Below are 17714 nucleotides of genomic sequence, written 5' to 3' on the forward strand. Positions count from 1 at the left end.
CAAGGCTGACAGCATAAGGCTTAAAAACAGGTAATGTTGATTGAGAGAGTTTAGATTCACTTTTAAAAAATAGTATTTATATTCGGTATCAAACTAGTTGTAGAATTACAGCAAGGTTAAGTCCCAGTTCACACATATGCAATGCGGGAACCCTGCGAATCCACTGCGGGTTCCCACATCGCATTCAACTCGCAGGCAGTTCACACTGCCACATGCGAATCGCTGGGGTGTCAATACGAAGTTAACAACACCCCCAGATCAGTTTGCATATCGCAGTGCGAACTGTCAATTCGGACATGAATCGGATTGCATAAGTGTGAACACCCATGCGGATCTGATTCTGGTGCGGAACCAAAAAAGGGTCCTGTGCGAGTTGTGTGCAAATCCGATGCAAATTCAGCCATACAATCTGTATGGCTGAATTCGCATCACACAGAGATTGCATGTGATTTGCAGAGCAGTGTGCTCCGAATCACATGCGATGTCTGTCATCACACATATGTGAACTGGCGCTAAAGCAGGACGTTTAAAATATATAAAAATATAAAATGTGAGAGCAGTAATTGTTTTTAGTGCAGAAGAGACATACTAGGTTTATTCTGCAATAAAGGATTCTTAGTTTCTTCCTAGCAAACTCTTTACACTGGGATGCGTATGCGCAGGAGTTATGTCATACGGACCTGGTTAATTACCATGGCCAAAGATCCAGAACCCAGAAAAAAGGGGGTTAAATCTAACTAGGGAGCGTGCATGTGAAAGAACAGAATGTGATACCTGCAGATTCCGAGGACGAGGAGCTAGGCTCGGGTGCTGATGAAGACTTTTCCAGCTCTTGCAGGAGGTGAGAAGGGAGAACTCCTTGGTGGTCAGCCAGCATCTGAGCGGCCAGTTCAATGTTACCTTGGAATAGTTGGAGAGCTGCCTTAGCTGCCTCAGGAGTGAAACCAATATACACCAGCTAGACAAAAAAGACAAGCAACACATGAGGACATAAAACACTCATTGTACTCATTCCAACAGTCAGCTGAATTCAGAGAGCCGTGTAATACAATGCATGCCTCCGCAGACAAAACTATTACACATAATAATGGCTCCTTTGTCATTTATTAAATGAAATTTGATTTCAATAAGACTCAAACTTCTTAAATAACAAACATAAAACATGGCCCACCAGATGTGCATTTACTGAAACGCTGGTTACCTTTGCCCACAAAAATTTGATTGAGGCAAGTTTAAAAACTAAATGTCAGTAAGGGATTTCCTTTATCTGATGCACATAAAACTGGAAAAACTTTGCATAACAGTCCGTATTTCTCAAATGCTCAATTGCTGTCATTATTAACGTCAACTTAAACTGTGTCAGTGAAAAAAAACAACTAAACCATATTAAACCATTTGACTTTCGGAAGGTTTTACCCTCTTCATGACCAGGGCATTTTTTGCTATTCAGCATTTCACTACTTTAACTGGCAATTGCTCGGTCATGCAAAACTGTACCTAAATGAAATTTATATCATTTTTTTTCACATAAATAAAGCTTTCATTTGGTGGTATTTAAAGTGATATTTAGCCCCGGTTCACACTACTGCGTGTGCGGGGTTCGCATGTCATGTCGGAGCGCACTGCTCCGACATGACATGCAATCAGCTGTGCGGTGCGAGTTTAGCCATACAGTTTGTATGGCTAAATTCACATCGCACCCGCAGCAAACACGCACAGGAGGCATTTTTGCTGCCGCATCAGGATCGGATCGCACAGCGGTTCACACTTGTGCGATCCGATCCTGTGCGAACTGCACGATCGCACTGCGATATGCGATCAAACTGGGGGTGTCGTTAAGATTACATTGACACCCCCAGCGGATCGCATATGGCAGTGTGAACTGCCGGGGGTGCGTGTGCGATGCGGGAACAGGCTGCGAATTCGCAGCCTTCCCGCATCGCATCAGTGTGAACCGAGCCTAAAAGGCAAGTTTTTTTTTTTTTAAATACCGAACATCATACTTACCTGCTCTGTGCAGAGGATTTATTTTTATTATTTTTTATTCTCCTCTTCTGGGGTCTCCAGTCGGCACTCCTGGCCCCTCCAACCTGCCAAGGGCCCCCAGAGAAGGCAGCTTGCTGTGGGGGCACCTGAGCAGGCTCGCTTCTGAGTGGCTGCTCTGTGTGTCCATTCAGACACAGATCCGCTGCTCAGCTTTGCCCTCTCTTCTCATTGGCTCACTGGCAGTGATTGACAGCAGCGGGAGCTAATGGCTTCTGCTGTTGTCTCAGCCAATGAGGAGGGAGAATCCCCGGAGAGCCAAGGCTCTTGTACACATCGCTGGATTGCAATGGGCCTCAGGTAAGTATTCGGGGGCTGGAGAGGCTGCTGCGCACAGAAGTTTTTTACCTGCATTCAATGACTGAGCCTTTAGAACCACTTTATTTACCACTGGGTTTTAATTTTTTGCTATAGAAAACAAATAAAATAAAAATAAAAAACAAATTTTTCTTAGTTTCTCTTAAAGAATTATGCAACCAAATGATCTTTCTTCATAAATTTAGGTCAAAATGTAGTCTGCTGCATTTCTTTCGTAAAAATATCAGATCAGTGTTTATTATTTAGTTATAGAATCTACAAACTATGGTATATACATTATATTTGAAAATTGACCAATCCTGATGTACTTACTGCCTATCTCATTTCCTAAGGCCCTAAAATCCCAGGATAGTACAAATATCTCCCAAATGACCCCTTTTTGGAAAGTAGACAGTCTAAGATATTTAGTAAGAGTCATGGCAAGTAAGTGAAGTGGTATTTTTTTGGAAAGTTAGGAAATTAAATAATTTTTTCTTCACTTTATATACTGTCACCAGTGCAGTACAGCCTCATCATATGACTGGTGTGGTGGTGATCAGGAATACTGACTGATGACAGTAAATAAAAGAAAAAAAACTGGATTTTTGACTTACAGTAAAATCCACTTCTCTGATGTTCATTGACTTACACAGTTCCTGGTATTCATAACCATTGGGTTATACTGCCACCTACAGGAGTAGGAAGCTAGGCAGAAAAAAAATTCTGGCTACACCCATGGGCAGTCCAAGGGGGTATACTCCGTCTCTCTGCTATAGCCACTCAACAAGCAGTGTCAGAAGAATAACTCAGCAGAGGGGTGGGTGCTGTGTCCATCAATGAACATCAGAGAAATGGATTTTATGGTAAGTCAAAAAATCCCATTTTCTCTTTCATTTATTGACAGACACAGCTCCTGGTATTCATAACCATTGGAACGTCTCAATGCAGTATTAAACATTAGGTGTGGGAACAAGCAAAAATTCCTAAGGCTAAATATTAGCCAACAGGGGCTCAACAAACAACCAGAGCCCACCTGAAAAAAAAACACAACACTCTCAAAGAGGATCAGGTCTTCTTAAACAGCAGCCTGCAAAACCTTGTGGCCAAAGGAAGCATCCGCAGATGCCAACACATCCACTTTATATAACTTTTTAAAAGTGTGCACCGACGTCCAGGTGGCCGCCTTGCAAACCTGCATAACTGACGCCAGATGACAAAAGACCCAGGAGGCACTAAGCGTCCTAGTAGAGTGCACCTCGACAGGGAAAGGAGGAACCTGACCCCTGATGGATTTGGACCGAACCACTATCTGTCTGATCCGTCTGGAAATGGTTGCAGAGGAAGCGGACAACCCTTTTCGAGGTCATCTGGAAACACAAATAGAGAGTCTGACTTCCTGAAAGACTCCTTGGCTGCCACCCTAAATGCCCAGACCACATCCAAGGCATGCAAGGCAATTTCCTTTGGATGTTTTGGTCTGGGACACAGGGAAGACAACACAATGTCTTCATTCAAATGAAAATCAGAGACAACCTTTGGAAGGAACGACGGACAGGGGCAAAGAACCACCTTATCCCTGTGAATGACCAGGTAAGGTGAACGACAGGATAGCGCCGCAAGTTCCGACACCCTGCACGCAGAAGTGATAGCCACTAAAAAGCCCACCTTCTGAGACAATGTAAGCAGAAGAATCCCCCGGAAAATTTTAAAAGGAGGCTTCTGCAGAGCTGAAAGCACCAAATTAAGATCCCAAGGCGGCAACAGAGCCCGCACTGGAAGAACCAAATGTCGGACACCCTGAAGAAAGGCCAAATATCCTTGGAAGAAGACCGCCAAAGCCGACACCTGGTCCTTGATGGCACTCAAGGCCAATTTCTGTTCAACCCCCCCATTGAAGGAAGGTTAAGATCCGAGCCAACGAGAAGGAGCGAGGAGGAACCCCAAGAGACTCACTACACGCAATGTACATCTTCCACGTACGAAGGTAGATCTTCCTAGAAGTGGATTTCCTAGCTTTTAACAGGGTAGGAATCACCGATAAACCCCTATCCTTCAGCACCTGGCATTCAACAGCGACTAAGCCAAGTCGTCAAAGCCAGCGACTGTAAAGCAGGATGAAAGATCGGTCCTTGGGACAGCAGATCTTCTCTGAGAAGGAACGTCAGTGACCAGCCGCACCAGATCGGTGTACCAAGCTCGTAGTAATGGTAGAACCGGGAGTAACACTTTTGTGAAGACCTGGAGGAGCAGAGGCAAGACCAAAGGGTAATGCCACAAACTGATAATGCTCCTCCCCCACAGCAAAGCGGAGAAAACGCTGGTGACTGGCACATATTGGAATGTGAAGGTAGGCATCCTTGATATCCATAGAGGTGAGGAAATCCCCCTGACACAGCGATGCCGCCATCGCTCGATTGGACTCCATTCTCAACTTCTGTACCCGCACAGAGCAGTTTAGTTTATCTTCCTTCCTGGGGACTGTGAACAGGTTTGAGTAAAAACCCTAAAAACGTTCCAAAGTCAGAACCGGGACAATCACCCCTTGAAAGAACAGGTCTTGTACTGCCTCAAACAGGCCCTGCAAGCGGTCTGGAGGCAGGAGCAAGTTGGAAGGAAAAAACCTTGCCGGGGGACAAGAGCAAAACTCGATCTTGTAGCCTGACTGAATGACTTTGTGGACCCACTTGTCTTGCACTAGGAAAGTCAACGGGTCCGGAAACCAGCTAAGACATCCCCCCACCCCCCGATACAGGTGAGGGCGCACCTTGATGCTGAAGGAGCTTTGTGCACAGGTCTGGAAAAGCTTGATCTTGGCTTGCCAGACCAGGTTCGTTTAGATCCTACTGAAGAGGCCCTGAAAGGCTTCAAGCCCTTATCAGTCGACCCTGAGGGACGAAAAAACTTCTTATGAGCTGAGAAGGAAGGCCCACGTCTACGACAAGGTTCCTTGCCCTTAGTAGCCTACAGAAGAAAAGTACTCTTCCCCCCTATGAGAACTTTAATAATGTCATCCAGGGTAGCTCCAAAAAGGCGATCTCCTTGGAAAGGAAGCTCGGTCAAGGCCTTTTTTGAAGTCTGATCCGCAGACCAGCACTTGAGCCAAAAGACACGCCGAAGGACCACTGCCAAAACAGAAAGGCGAGCCATCAGGGGAGCTGCATCCAAAGAGGCATCACAGATCAGCTGGTCCGCCAGCTCAGCAAAGGCCGGGAGGAGCTGTTCCCCCTCCAGGTCACGACGTAAAAGCCCACTCGGTCAGAGTTTGCGACACTAGGGCAATGATGAATACTGGCCTCATTTCTGAACCGGCCAGAGTGTACATATGGCGGGCCACAGCCTCCGCCTTCCGGTCAGCCGGATCCTTAAAGGCTGGGAACTCTTCAACCAGAATCATGGTTGTCTTGTTTAAACAGTAAACCGGAGGGTCCACCACCGGTGGCACAGTCCACTTCTTAAGAAGGGACTTCTCATAGGGGTAAAGGCAAGTAAAGTGCTAAGGGACTCCATGGGGACGCTTTGGTCATCCCCACTCTTTAGCGACAATTCTGTCAAAATAGGCGGGGAAAGGAAAAACCTTTGCAGCTCTGGATGGCTTGTGAGTGCCAAAGGGTACCTGCGCCTCCGTCGCAGCTTCAGCTGCATCCTCCTGCTTCAGGGTCCCATGCACAGATACAATCAGTGCATCCACCAGCACCTTTTCGTGCGTGGTAGCAGACATGGAGGAATCATTCTCACTATCAGAGGATTCCAGGCGCCTGGTTGCAGACTCATCAGGGCGACCCACGTCCGCAGTGGCCGAATCAGATTCAGGATCTGATGAGACAGATAAGGCAGGGGGCACTTTTTGCTAGCCCATCGCCCACAAGCCACCTCCACCCGGGATACAAGGGACTCCAGGACCACCGTCAGTGCATAGATGGATGCACTTACAGCCTTAAGAGGAGGGGATCAGGTGGGGAAATGTGCTCCAAAGACTCCACGAGTCACCAGGGGGACCCCACAAAAAAGTGTAAAACACTGCTAAGGGAACACCCCCACCGCGCTGGCAGCACCACCTGGTCACCAGGCACAAAGCACCAAGCGATCCTCAGCAGAGAGGGACAGGACTCCACCAGACTCACCACCCGCAGAGACAAGCACCTGCAGCCACCAGGATAATCTGCACTACACGTGCGGCGATCAGGAAATGAAAGGATCCCGGAGTCAGGACCAGGGGATGAGGAGGGGCTCCCCCTGCCAAAATCTCCACCCACAGAGCTCCACTGTCATGGCTGCCGCTATTTTCAATGGCAAACCACAGCAAAATGCCCGCCGGACTAAACAAACATGACCGCAGTGTTTAGAACACACAGGCTACAACAAAATGGAGGCACCACGAAGCATACAGAGACCCAGGATTGGGAGACCAGGCCTCATGGACAGATCCAGACAGGATCACCAGGTAAACCCCCTCCCCCGCATGGTCATTAGTCTGGTTGCCACCATCCCGCCCCCATTGCAAGTCCGCGCCCTGCCCCCACCCCAGGAAAGTGGCCAGACCACCCAAACAGCCCCAGCATATGTGAAGGGGGGGGGGCAGGATGAGCGACTCGGCAAGAGGGGTTGCCTGTGGGAAGGAGGGGAACCCAGGGGTCTGACCGTCTCAAGGAGGGGCCCACGTCTTCCCCAAAACCCTCAAGGGAAACGGGGGGACTGCTACTCACCATACCAGGAACCAGGTGTGTTCCGCTCCAGACAGAATCCCTCTCCATTGAAATGGGGGGGCTGTCGTCCAGGAGGAACACTGCGACTCGGGCCGAGACCTGGCCATATGCTACCTCGCGAGGGGTTTAACTCGTAGGCCAGCCCCTTGCCAATGGGACTATGTCGTGACTGACCTAGCGCAGGGCTAAGGTCTGGGCGCTCTCGCTGGAAAGACTGGGGTGACCACTGGATCTAGATTATCCAGCCCGTCACCCAGTCCGGCAGTTGATTGTAGATCTCGCAGGAAAAATCCAGGAGGAAAACATTTTCTAAAAAATGTTGCCAGGACCAAAGATCCCAGCAAGGATCTAGGGCCTTACTCCTGACTAGGTAGAAAAAAACTGAGTGGCTATAGCAGAGAGAGGGAGTATACCCTCTGGGACTGCCCATGGGTGTAGCCAGAATTTTTTCTGCCTAATGTCCTACTCCTGTAGGGGGCAGTATACTCAATGTATACCAGTGTCATCATAGTGAAAATGTACTACTTGGGGGGGGGGGGGGGTTATTAGGGAATTCTTTTTTTTCCCCCTGTGATTACTTGTTACAGTAATGATTATTGTAACTGCAATTGTTTGAACTGTCATGAATGGCTTTCAATCATGACTCATGTTTATTTTTGTGATGCTTACACCGCAATCCAAGGGGGCGCACCAGTGCTCGGGAGCAGTGCAACAAAGTGGCACATCGTTGTGCCTGGATTAGCTGCCGGCAAGCAGTTACGTGTTTTTTTAGGGATTGGACAGGTGTCCCTAAGTGAGTTATACGCTGCCATGAATCTGTGGGACCGAGTTTCCTGAAAACCTTTATAATAGGACAGCATGTAGCCCCCTGATTATGTATTTATGCAGTTCCCACAGGCAACAAAGGGAGATGTCCTCCGTATTGAATAAGAATGCTGTATCATAAAAAAATGCCGTTAATTCTTGTAGGTCATAAAAATAAAGTTTGAATAAAAAAAATTGTCGGTCGGGTCAAGCACAGGTGTTTTTTAGTTTAATTTCCAGTGCAACTCGTGGGGTTAGGAGTCACCAAGTCAAAAAGTTCAGTATGTAGGAATGTGTTCAGATAAAGTAAAGGACCCGATCCCTGCCAAAGAAAGCAAGTAAAGAGCACGAAATTAAGATATAAATGATTCTAGTGTATGTCCTGTGATTAGCAGAATAGAAAGTATAGTCTTTTCGTGGGTATTGAGCGTTCTCCAGTTGTCAACTAAATGATGGTCATGAAGAAGCATTTTGGCATTCTGCAGTTTGACACGTCCAACAGGGGTCCAGAGCCAAATTACCATCTCCCCCCATTAGAAGGAAACCCTCTTTGTGTTATCTACTATGGAGAGACATGCTTATAGCGAGGAGATTGGATCCTCACTTGGCAAGTATATACTGACTAGAGGTGACCTTTTTTCAAATAGTATCACAATGAGGAGACAACCTACCCTGTCCCTAATAACATGCAACTCTTTCCAGGATACATGTTTAGCAAGGAGACTTGAGACTTCCATAGACTTGGCGTCTGTAGACTTGCTATGATATACTGTAGGCAGGGCCGCCATTAAGGAGGGGGGCAACCAATACACACATGAGGGGCCTGGCTGTCCCCAGGGGCCTGACCACTGAGCAGGGTTGGGAGAAGCGTGGCTGCCTGCCCTGTCTTTCTCTATGCATTCATTCACAACAGAACAGTCTGCAGCTGCCGCTCTCTGTTATTTTGCTCACATCAGGTTCTTTACTGCCACCTGTGGCTGCTTCCTGCATGTGTACTCCTTGTGTGAGTGCTGCTTGTACTTTATTCTGGATTGTGTTTAGCTGAGTGTCTACAGGTGTGTGTGTAGGGGGGGGGGGCTGGCTGCAGGACTGTGGGATGGCCAGTAGGTGGATTTGGTTGGATTTTGGCCCTGGGGAATATTGGCGGTCAGGCCCGGGGGGGGGGGGGGGGATTTAGAGTTTTGGGGTCTTGTTTGCGCTAAAGTGTGTCTCTTAAAGGAACATCACTGCCTGTTATCAGTGAATGTCTGACCTAAAGCTAGCCCTACATTACTTAATTTTCTCTCATTCAGCTTGTGGCTGAAGCAGAGAAAATCAGTTGATACCCCATCCACACTAAAAAGCGTGGATAGATGAATTTCCACTGCCAGCTACTGTTTTCAGGTGCTGGTTGTTGCCTGAATACCCATAGAGTTACAGCATCAAAAAGGATATATTCCATGTTTGAGTCGTCTATAGCCAGCATTAACATACCCGCGGCACTACATGATCTTCACTGACTTCTGAAGAAAGTATCTGTTTCCAGCATGTGCTTACCAGTGATTGTAAAGTGCAACTAACAGGGCACAATGCAGAAAAAAAGCACGTATAGAACGTATTCAAGGATGTGAGCACACAAAACAAAAAGATTTATATCAGTGCAGAAACTGGAAAGAAAATATTAACCTGATCTATTGATAATAAATTCTAGATTCATACTATCGCACTTTCTCCTCATTCCACGAGCCACAGCCAAGCAAATCTTTATTGCATCCTTATGTGTATTTACCATGTCATATTTATCAGCAATCTCCTAACCAGTGACAGCCTGCAAACTCAGCATATCCTAAGCCTACACCACCTCCCTGATGTGCAAAGAGATGCCTGGCTGGGGAAGATTGATGTCCCGACTTGTAAGATCCAGGTGGTTGCTCAGTAACCTTAAACTGTCTCATGTGATAGCTTGGATTGGGAGAGACTGTGTTCATTCACTGCCAAAAAGTATTAAAGATTTTCTTCTTCAGCAAATAGTAAAAAGAAGGCTTTAAACAGCCCTGTGTGAACAGAAATATGCCGTGGGAGTGAAAGTGAATAAATAATAACCATTTATATATTTTAAATAAGCTAATGGCTTTTGTTACCATATATTATTTACTTTCTCCACTTCACCCAATGCTAAATGTCTAAACACAATCCAATCCTACATTTCTAATAAAGGTTTGTATAAATGTTGCAATTCGGTGCCAAAATTTTAAAGCTAAACTCCAGGAAAAGTAAAAATCCTTCCTTGCCATGGGGCCTGGGCCCCCCCACACTGCAAGGTTTAAATGCTCTTTAAGGTCTAGGGCACTGGAGAAGATATTTTACTTCCCGGATTCCCCACTCCCTCGGCTGATGGCACACCCCTATGCTCTGGCAGTGGACTGTCCTTTGACACCCTCATGTTTAGTGCAGGGCTACAAGTTTACACCAGACCTGATGAGGTTGGGGGCATCCGAGTGCTAGAGCATAGGGTAGAAGAGGCTGCAGCGTGAAGGAGCCTGCAGGAGAAGAATCAGGTAAGTGAAATTGCTTTTCCCTGTCCCCGAGATGTAAAAAAGCTTTTAGCCCTTGCAGTGTTGGGCAGCCCCACAGCAAAGGAGTGTGTTAGTTTCCCCAGAGTTCAGCTTTACCTTTTGCAAACTTGGAGCAAGAGGTATAGAGAGAATCATTAACAGTTAGTAAAATTTGGCAACTTTTACCATCCGACAAATGTCTCAATTAAAAAGCTTCCTGCATTTTATAATGCGCCACAATTACATTGATCTGTTACAGGTCTAGCTGCTCCAGTTTCTATTTCAGAGTATAACAGAAGCTGGTGCAGATCCCTGCCAGACAGACTGCACCTAGTATATGGGATATGAACTATCTGCTGGTAACCTAACATTAAGCTCACGTGCCTCTCTCTGCCGCATGCAGTAAACACACCACATGGGCAGACCCTGCAAATAGGCAAGGAACGCTTCTTTCCCTGCCTATACACCAAGCTGGTAACCCTGGCAAATAATTTACAACTTTCCACCAACTTGGCCTCCTAGCTGAATGGGAGAGGCAGAGATTCAGATGAAGGTGAAGCAAGCAGCTCCAGCTCTCCTGCTCTCTATGCTGTGTTTGGCGCAGACACGGGATAAAAACAGAATAAGGGAAGTAGGTTGTGCCCTTTTGTTAATAAGGCTCAGATCTACTCTGTTTTCTAAATTGAAGAGCGCCACAGGCTTTATGTCAGCACCCCTCTTTCTCAATTCTCCCCTTTGTGTCTAGCAAATTCACCACCTCTCACTTGGTTTATATGGTAATCCTTTTAGTAAATGTTACCACACTGAAGAATGTTTTTACATACAATTCATAATCATTACCGATTTATACATTAGACGGCACAGCTATACAGGTAAAGCGTGAGTAAAAACGCATATAAGCGGTTTTATTTACAAAGCAAATACTACTTACCTGATCAATATCCTGCTGAGGAACACTATATGAGCCGCTGTCAGCTGGATTGCCTTGTGGTATTAAACGCTCTGAATTATCCAGGAGTATCTATTGGGATAAAATTGATAAACTTCATATGTACAGTTAAAGCTTTAATCAGCCCACCAACACCACAAATCTTTTAAAGTAAGATCTTCTAATCGTATATTATAATGCCTGCTAACTATATGTACAACTTCACATTACCTTGCTTCTATTTTATTTTTATTTTTTTAAGGACATGCCATTATTAAAAATAACAAACATTTCTGCATACAATACTCATCTTTTCGCTGCCACTGGCCCCCGCAGTAGTTCTTTCCGTGAGTTAGAAGTCATCATGTCACTAACATTAGCAAAACATTCTGCATCACTGATGATGGCCCAGCATCAGAAAAGTGGTGAGGAGTGGGAGGACCCTGCACCACACATGACTAGCCAAAAAACATCAATAATGAAGGTAAGCATAAGGAAAAAAAAGAAAAGTATAAAATACACACTGTAGGATGGAGGATATAGCCTGTAAACTCATATTGCAGAAATGGATCTCAAACTTTCCACCAACAACTGCCCAATGATATGATGTGATTTACGAAGGGAGGAATTGACATACAAACATAGGAAATGCCCAAAAAAAAAATTCAGAAAATTTGGTGTCGATGGCTAGACTCCAATTATCTACGCATTCTGTTGTGTCTACCGATGAGGTTGTGGAAAGTTAGCAGTGGGATAGATCTCTGGTTTGGGATAAAAGTCTATATATGCCATCATGCTGTAGTCTCTAAATTGAGTATATTTGCTTGTCTTGAATTGCTGCCAACTTCATACATGAAGAATGTAATTGTCAATCTATTATCATGACAATAGGTCTTAAAGTAATACTAAAGTCTCATTTATTTTTTGGGTAAAAATAACAAACATGTCATACTTACCTGTTCTATGCAGTTGGTTTTGCACAGAGCAGCCCAGATCCTCCTCTTTTCGGGTACCTTTTTGGCGCTCCTGGCCCCTCTCTCCTGTTGAGTACCCCGCAGCAAGCAGCTTGCTAAGGGGGCACCCAAGCCGAGCAACAGCTCCCTACGTCCATTCAGACACGGAGCCGCGGCCTAGCCGGCCCACGCCCCAGCCCCCTTTCTCTTATCATTGGCTGACTGACTTTAATTGATAGCAGGGGGAGCCAATGGTGCCACGCTGCTGTCTCAGCCAATGAGAAGGGGAGTCCTGGGCAGCAGAGACACTCCTGCAAGAATGCCTGCCTTTACAATCACTGTAAGCAACAGTGATTGTACAATCTGAAAGTCACATAATCTATGTGAGTTCTTTATCTCTTTTTTTTTTGGTGGGAATGTTTTGTTTGTCTAAAGCCTAGCACACACAATGAGATTATCGGACGAGTGTTTTTTTTTTCTACGCTAGTCTCCATATGGAAAACAAAAAGGGTAAAGTCCGAAATTTATTGTATGACAGAATAAAAAATCGGAAGTAATGTAATGCATTGTAATGTATTTGTATTGTATTTTCGGACAAAAACTGTACTGATTAAACAAAATTCATATGATCTGGTATCGTATGAGAAAAATATTTGTTTTTTCCTTCAGAAAATTTCAGACGACAGCTGTGTACTAACGATCAGATTATCATACAATCGCTTCAAAAGCTGTATTTTTTGTACGATATTTTGAACGGGGCTTTAGTTGTTTTGTAAACTGCAAAAATCTTTTTTCAATAAAAACGACTTAATTAAAAAAAAAAAAAAAAGGAATGAGGAAATGTAAAATAGGGTTTGACATTTAAATACTTCACACAAGGCATATACATGCCATATGCCATCATCTGAGTGCTCATTATTGACCAGTGAATACAGTATATAGGATGACCATCATACACACAGCTCTATGTAACTATACTTTGTAGGTAGGTAATATCAGGGTGCCCTTTATGCTTTGGTCAGTATTATGTACACCTTGAGTACTGCCTGAAGATTTTTGAACTGTCACTAAGCTGAGTAACAATGAGTACTAAAGGCAGTGTCTTTTACATTCATTTTTTTATACATACTGTATAAAAGAAATCAAATTGATGGCAAAATTTTGCTACTAGTATGTAATGATGCATTCATAAATCAGGCTTCTATGTATGGTCCATATAACCATATGTACTTGGAGGCAACCATATTTGCTTTTTTACCCCTTTAACCCTTCAATCTGTGATATTAATGTTCCTCAGCACAGTATCCTGTGGTAAGTATATGCTAATCTATGTTACATTATGATACTAGCAGTCTGCTGCAGATCAAAAAAATTTTTTTAATTATAAGCTTATAAGTGTAAATTGCTAAAGGAGAAAATATAAATGTACAGCTTTTAGGTGGGGGCGAGATAAGCTTCTCTGAAGCTGTGTTTTCAGGGATTGTCTGAAAGTGGACAAAGTAGGAGATAGACAGATTGGGGTAGAGCATTCCAGAGGATGGGAGAGGTTCAGAAGTCTTGGAGGTGAGCATGGGAATAAGTGACAAGAGCTAGAGAGAAGGAGGTCCTGGGAGGAAGAAAGAGAACAATTTGGTTAGTACTTTGAGACCAGGTTAGTGATGTAGCTGGGGCCCAAGTTATGGATGGCTTTGTAAGTTATGGTTAGTATCTTGAATTAGTTGGTTGAGTGGCAGCCAACGGAGGGATTGGCAAAGAGGGGTAACAGACGCAGAGAGGTTTGTAAGGTGGATGAGCCTGGGAGCAGTGTTAATGATGCACTGAAGGGGGGAATAGCCTATTTGTGGTGTCGTTGGTTTGGAAGGGGCATATCTTGGAGATGTTGCGGAGGTTGAGGCGGCAAGCTTTGGACAGCAACTGGATGTGGGGCCAAAAGGATAGTTCAGAGACCAGGATTACACCTAGAACCTTGGTATGGGTAGATGAATTGATAGTTGAGCCATTAATTTTGACAGAGAAATCAGGGGAAGAGGAACATGGGGGGGGGGGGGGGGGGGGAATATCATGAGCTCAGTTTTGGATAGGTTGAGTTTGAGGAAGTAATGTGACAACCAGGCTGATCCATCTGCTAGTAAGTTGGTGATGCGTGAGGAGACTGATGGAGTGAGCTAAGGGGTGGAGAGATAGATTTGGGTGTCGTCAGCAAAGAGATGATATTGAAAGCCATGGGAGGCAATCAACTGACCCAGGAAGAAGGTGCAGATTGACAAAAGGAGAGGTCCAAGAACAGAACCTTGGGGAGTCCCAAGGGAGAAAGGAAGAGGAGAGGAGGTAGAGAAGTTGTAAGTGGCACTGAAGGCGTATTGGGATAGGTAGGATGAGAACCAGTGAAGAGCACAGTCATGGAGACCAAGGAAGTGGAGTTTTTTGAGGAGGAGGGGGTGTTCCACTGTGTCAAAGGCAGCAGAGAGGTCCAGGAGTAGTACAGAATAGTGTCTGTTGGTATTAGCCGTTAGTAGGTCATTTGTGAGTTTAAGGAAAGCAGTTCCGTGGAGTGTTGAGGGCGAATTCCGGACTGAATGGGATCAAGAAGTTTGTTTTTAGTCAGATGGTCACTCAGTCGGTTGTTGACCAGTGGTTCAAGGAGTTTGGAGAAGGTGAGTAAAGAAAATGGGCGAAGGTTGTGAAGATTGGTGGGGTCCAGTGAGGGCTTTTTAAGGATGGGGGTGACTAGTGCATGTTTCAGAGAGGTAGGGAAGATGCCAAAAGAGAAAGAGAGGTTGAAGATGTGAGTTAGAGAGTGTAGAATAGAGTCAGAGGGTGAGTGTAGCATTTGCGATTGAGGAGGATCCAGGGGGCATGTGGTTAAATGGGTGTTAGAAAAAAGTCCAGCAACCTCTTAATACTAGCAGGGTTGAACGAGGGAAGTAATGATTGTACCTGTGGACATGGTGTGTTAAGTAGGGGAGGTTTCTGCACATTGGAGATCTCGCGAATTGTATCAATCTTATTTTTTAAGTGATTGGCGATCTCCTGGGCAGTGATTGAGTTAGTGGGTGGAGTCAGTGAAGGATAGAGCGGAGAGTTAAAAGGTAGAGAAGAGTTGACGTGACTAGATGAGAATGTGTTAATGAGAGTGATAAAATAGGTCTGCTTGGCAGTGAGGAGCCAGTAATAGTATTTTAGGACGGCAGATTTATATTGGTTGAAGTCTTCCTGGGACTTAGTCTTATGCCCCGGGTGCCCAAGAGCGCGGCTACGTTTCCTGAGACTTATGGGGTTGTCTGTTTGCCAGGGTTGTAGTGGTCAGGGCCTGATTCTGCATGTAGTGAGTGGAGCGAGCTTGTCTAGGGAGGGTGACAGTGAGCTGTTATAGATGTAAGTGGCTAGGTTGGGGCATTACAGGGATGGGATTTTGTCATAGAGATGATCAGTAGCAGAGAAGAGATGGGTTGAGGTGGCGAAGGTTTCTACTGATAACTGTTAGGCGGTTGGAGGGAGAGGAGCTGGAAGACAGGGAGAGAGTGAAACTAAAAAGGTGGTGATCAGAGAGTGGAAGAGGATTGCTGGAGAGGTTGCACAGAGTGCATAGATTGGAGAGGACAAGGTCAAGGGTGTTGCCATTGGAGTGTTTAGAAGCCTGTAATCATTCAGGTCAAGAGATGAGGTTAGACTGAGAAGTTTAGAAGCAGTAGTAGTATTAGCATTACCAAGGATGTAGAAGTCCCAATGAAGGTGGGAGGGGTCCGTTATGCTACTCCCTAAATATGGGTGCAACATGCAACATGGTCTAAAAGGTGTAGTTAGTCTTTAATTGGGCATTATATGGAAACTCTTAAAATTCATATATAAAAAAACATTTATGAAAATATGAAACACAAACAATGTAAAATATAAACGTCCCATCGAAATTGCTGTCAGGTCACTGTTACAGTAACAACAGAAAAAAGTTTAATTACTGAAACAGAGTTTCTCTTTAGGAGGAAAGTCCACTTTGCACATGTTTAATTTGTGTCAACATTCCAACAGTATAACCAAATGAAACCCCCGCACTTTATCTTCACATCACACACACACAGGTCAGTTGGCTCTATGGAAACGTATACTGTATGTACACATTCCACTTAGGATTGACGGATATCAAGTCCTATGATTTCCAGAACAGATTGCAATCCGCTGGCTGCAGAGGTTACAAGTCACTTCAAGCAAGCATCAAATTCTTCTATAATTCCCTTCCTACCTTTATCAGGAAATGTCAGTATTTACCTAAGATCATATCATAGAACTAAATGATGGTTAGCATAAGCAATACACTTCAGATTTCCTATACATTATTATTTTTTCACTTGATATATAGAACCTGTGTGTAAATGGTAAGTATTTCATATTAAGATTGCTATATAAATCAGTAATGTATATACTGCCATGATATGGCTGCTGAGGACCAAGAGAGAAATAATTTTACTCCCAGGCCTCTGAATATAAACAGCGGGTTTTACAAAATGAGAAGGGAACACTAGAAAGGGAAGGGGAAATAGGCAGCACAGTGGTTAGCAATTCTGCCTTGTGACACTGGGGTACTTGGTTTAAATCCTGGCCAGATTACAATTTGCATGGAGTTTGCAGGTTCCCCCAGTGCTTGCATGGGTTTCCCCTGGGTACTCCAGTTTCTTTCAAAACATGCTAGTAGTTCCTTGGCTGTAGTGTATGTATGCATGTAATTAGCTTGTAAGTTCCATGGCACTGCATAATACCTGGTACACACGATTATGTGTGATTATGAGATTATCTGTCAAAAAAATGGATACTGTGAAATGTATGCCATCATCCCCAAGAAACTAGAATAAAAAACAAGGGGTAGTAGGGGCCAAGAGAGGACCCAAGAAAGTGGGACTATACCGGCATAACTGGTGGTTGCAGGAATACAAATACAACACTCATATATGTATAAAAAATATATTCATTTTATTACAAAAGAATGAAAAACATGACAACAAGACATACAGTACATAAAAGATATACCGGTCCGTGTGTGTATGATAACTGTGTACCAAAAATACCACACTACTGGATCCTAATATATATTTTGCAGACTATTGGTCCCTGGATAATCCGACGCGTTTCGCATTCATTGCTTCATCAGGGCATTGCCAAGACCAAATAGGTACTGCACTCAAAATAGGACGGACAAGATGAAGGGATATCTCCTCTGCAGGCGCCGGGAGGCCAATATATGTGGATCATAAAGGTGGTGGTATAATATTAGGCTTTTGTGCCTATGCTAATATAGATGATATTATATATATGTATGTATGAATGAAAATACCATATGGGAAATAATAGGGGATATATTAGGGAGAAGGGCTGGCAGCCTCAATTGCGATTTGAAACCCTCAATGCAGATGTCAAAAAATACAATCCAACCAAGAAGGGAATTTGCCTCCTCCAGTAAAAA

General features: G+C 44.6%; 1 protein-coding gene across 1 annotated transcript in view; it reads right to left on the reverse strand.

Moving 5' to 3' along the window:
* The window catches only part of NUB1 (negative regulator of ubiquitin like proteins 1), a 113284-nt gene that overhangs the window by 1619 nt on the left and 93951 nt on the right, over window positions 1–17714 (reverse strand). The window contains exons 13-14 of the mRNA XM_082257521.1: window positions 11313–11402; window positions 775–958 (exon numbers count right to left, since the gene is read on the reverse strand). Coding sequence (XP_082113647.1) covers window positions 775–958; window positions 11313–11402 — 274 coding nt within the window. The remainder of the gene's footprint in view (window positions 1–774; window positions 959–11312; window positions 11403–17714) is intronic.

The sequence above is a fragment of the Pelophylax lessonae genome (assembly GCF_965119305.1).
Source record: "Pelophylax lessonae genome assembly, chromosome: 5".
Taxonomy (NCBI): Eukaryota; Metazoa; Chordata; class Amphibia; order Anura; family Ranidae; genus Pelophylax; species Pelophylax lessonae.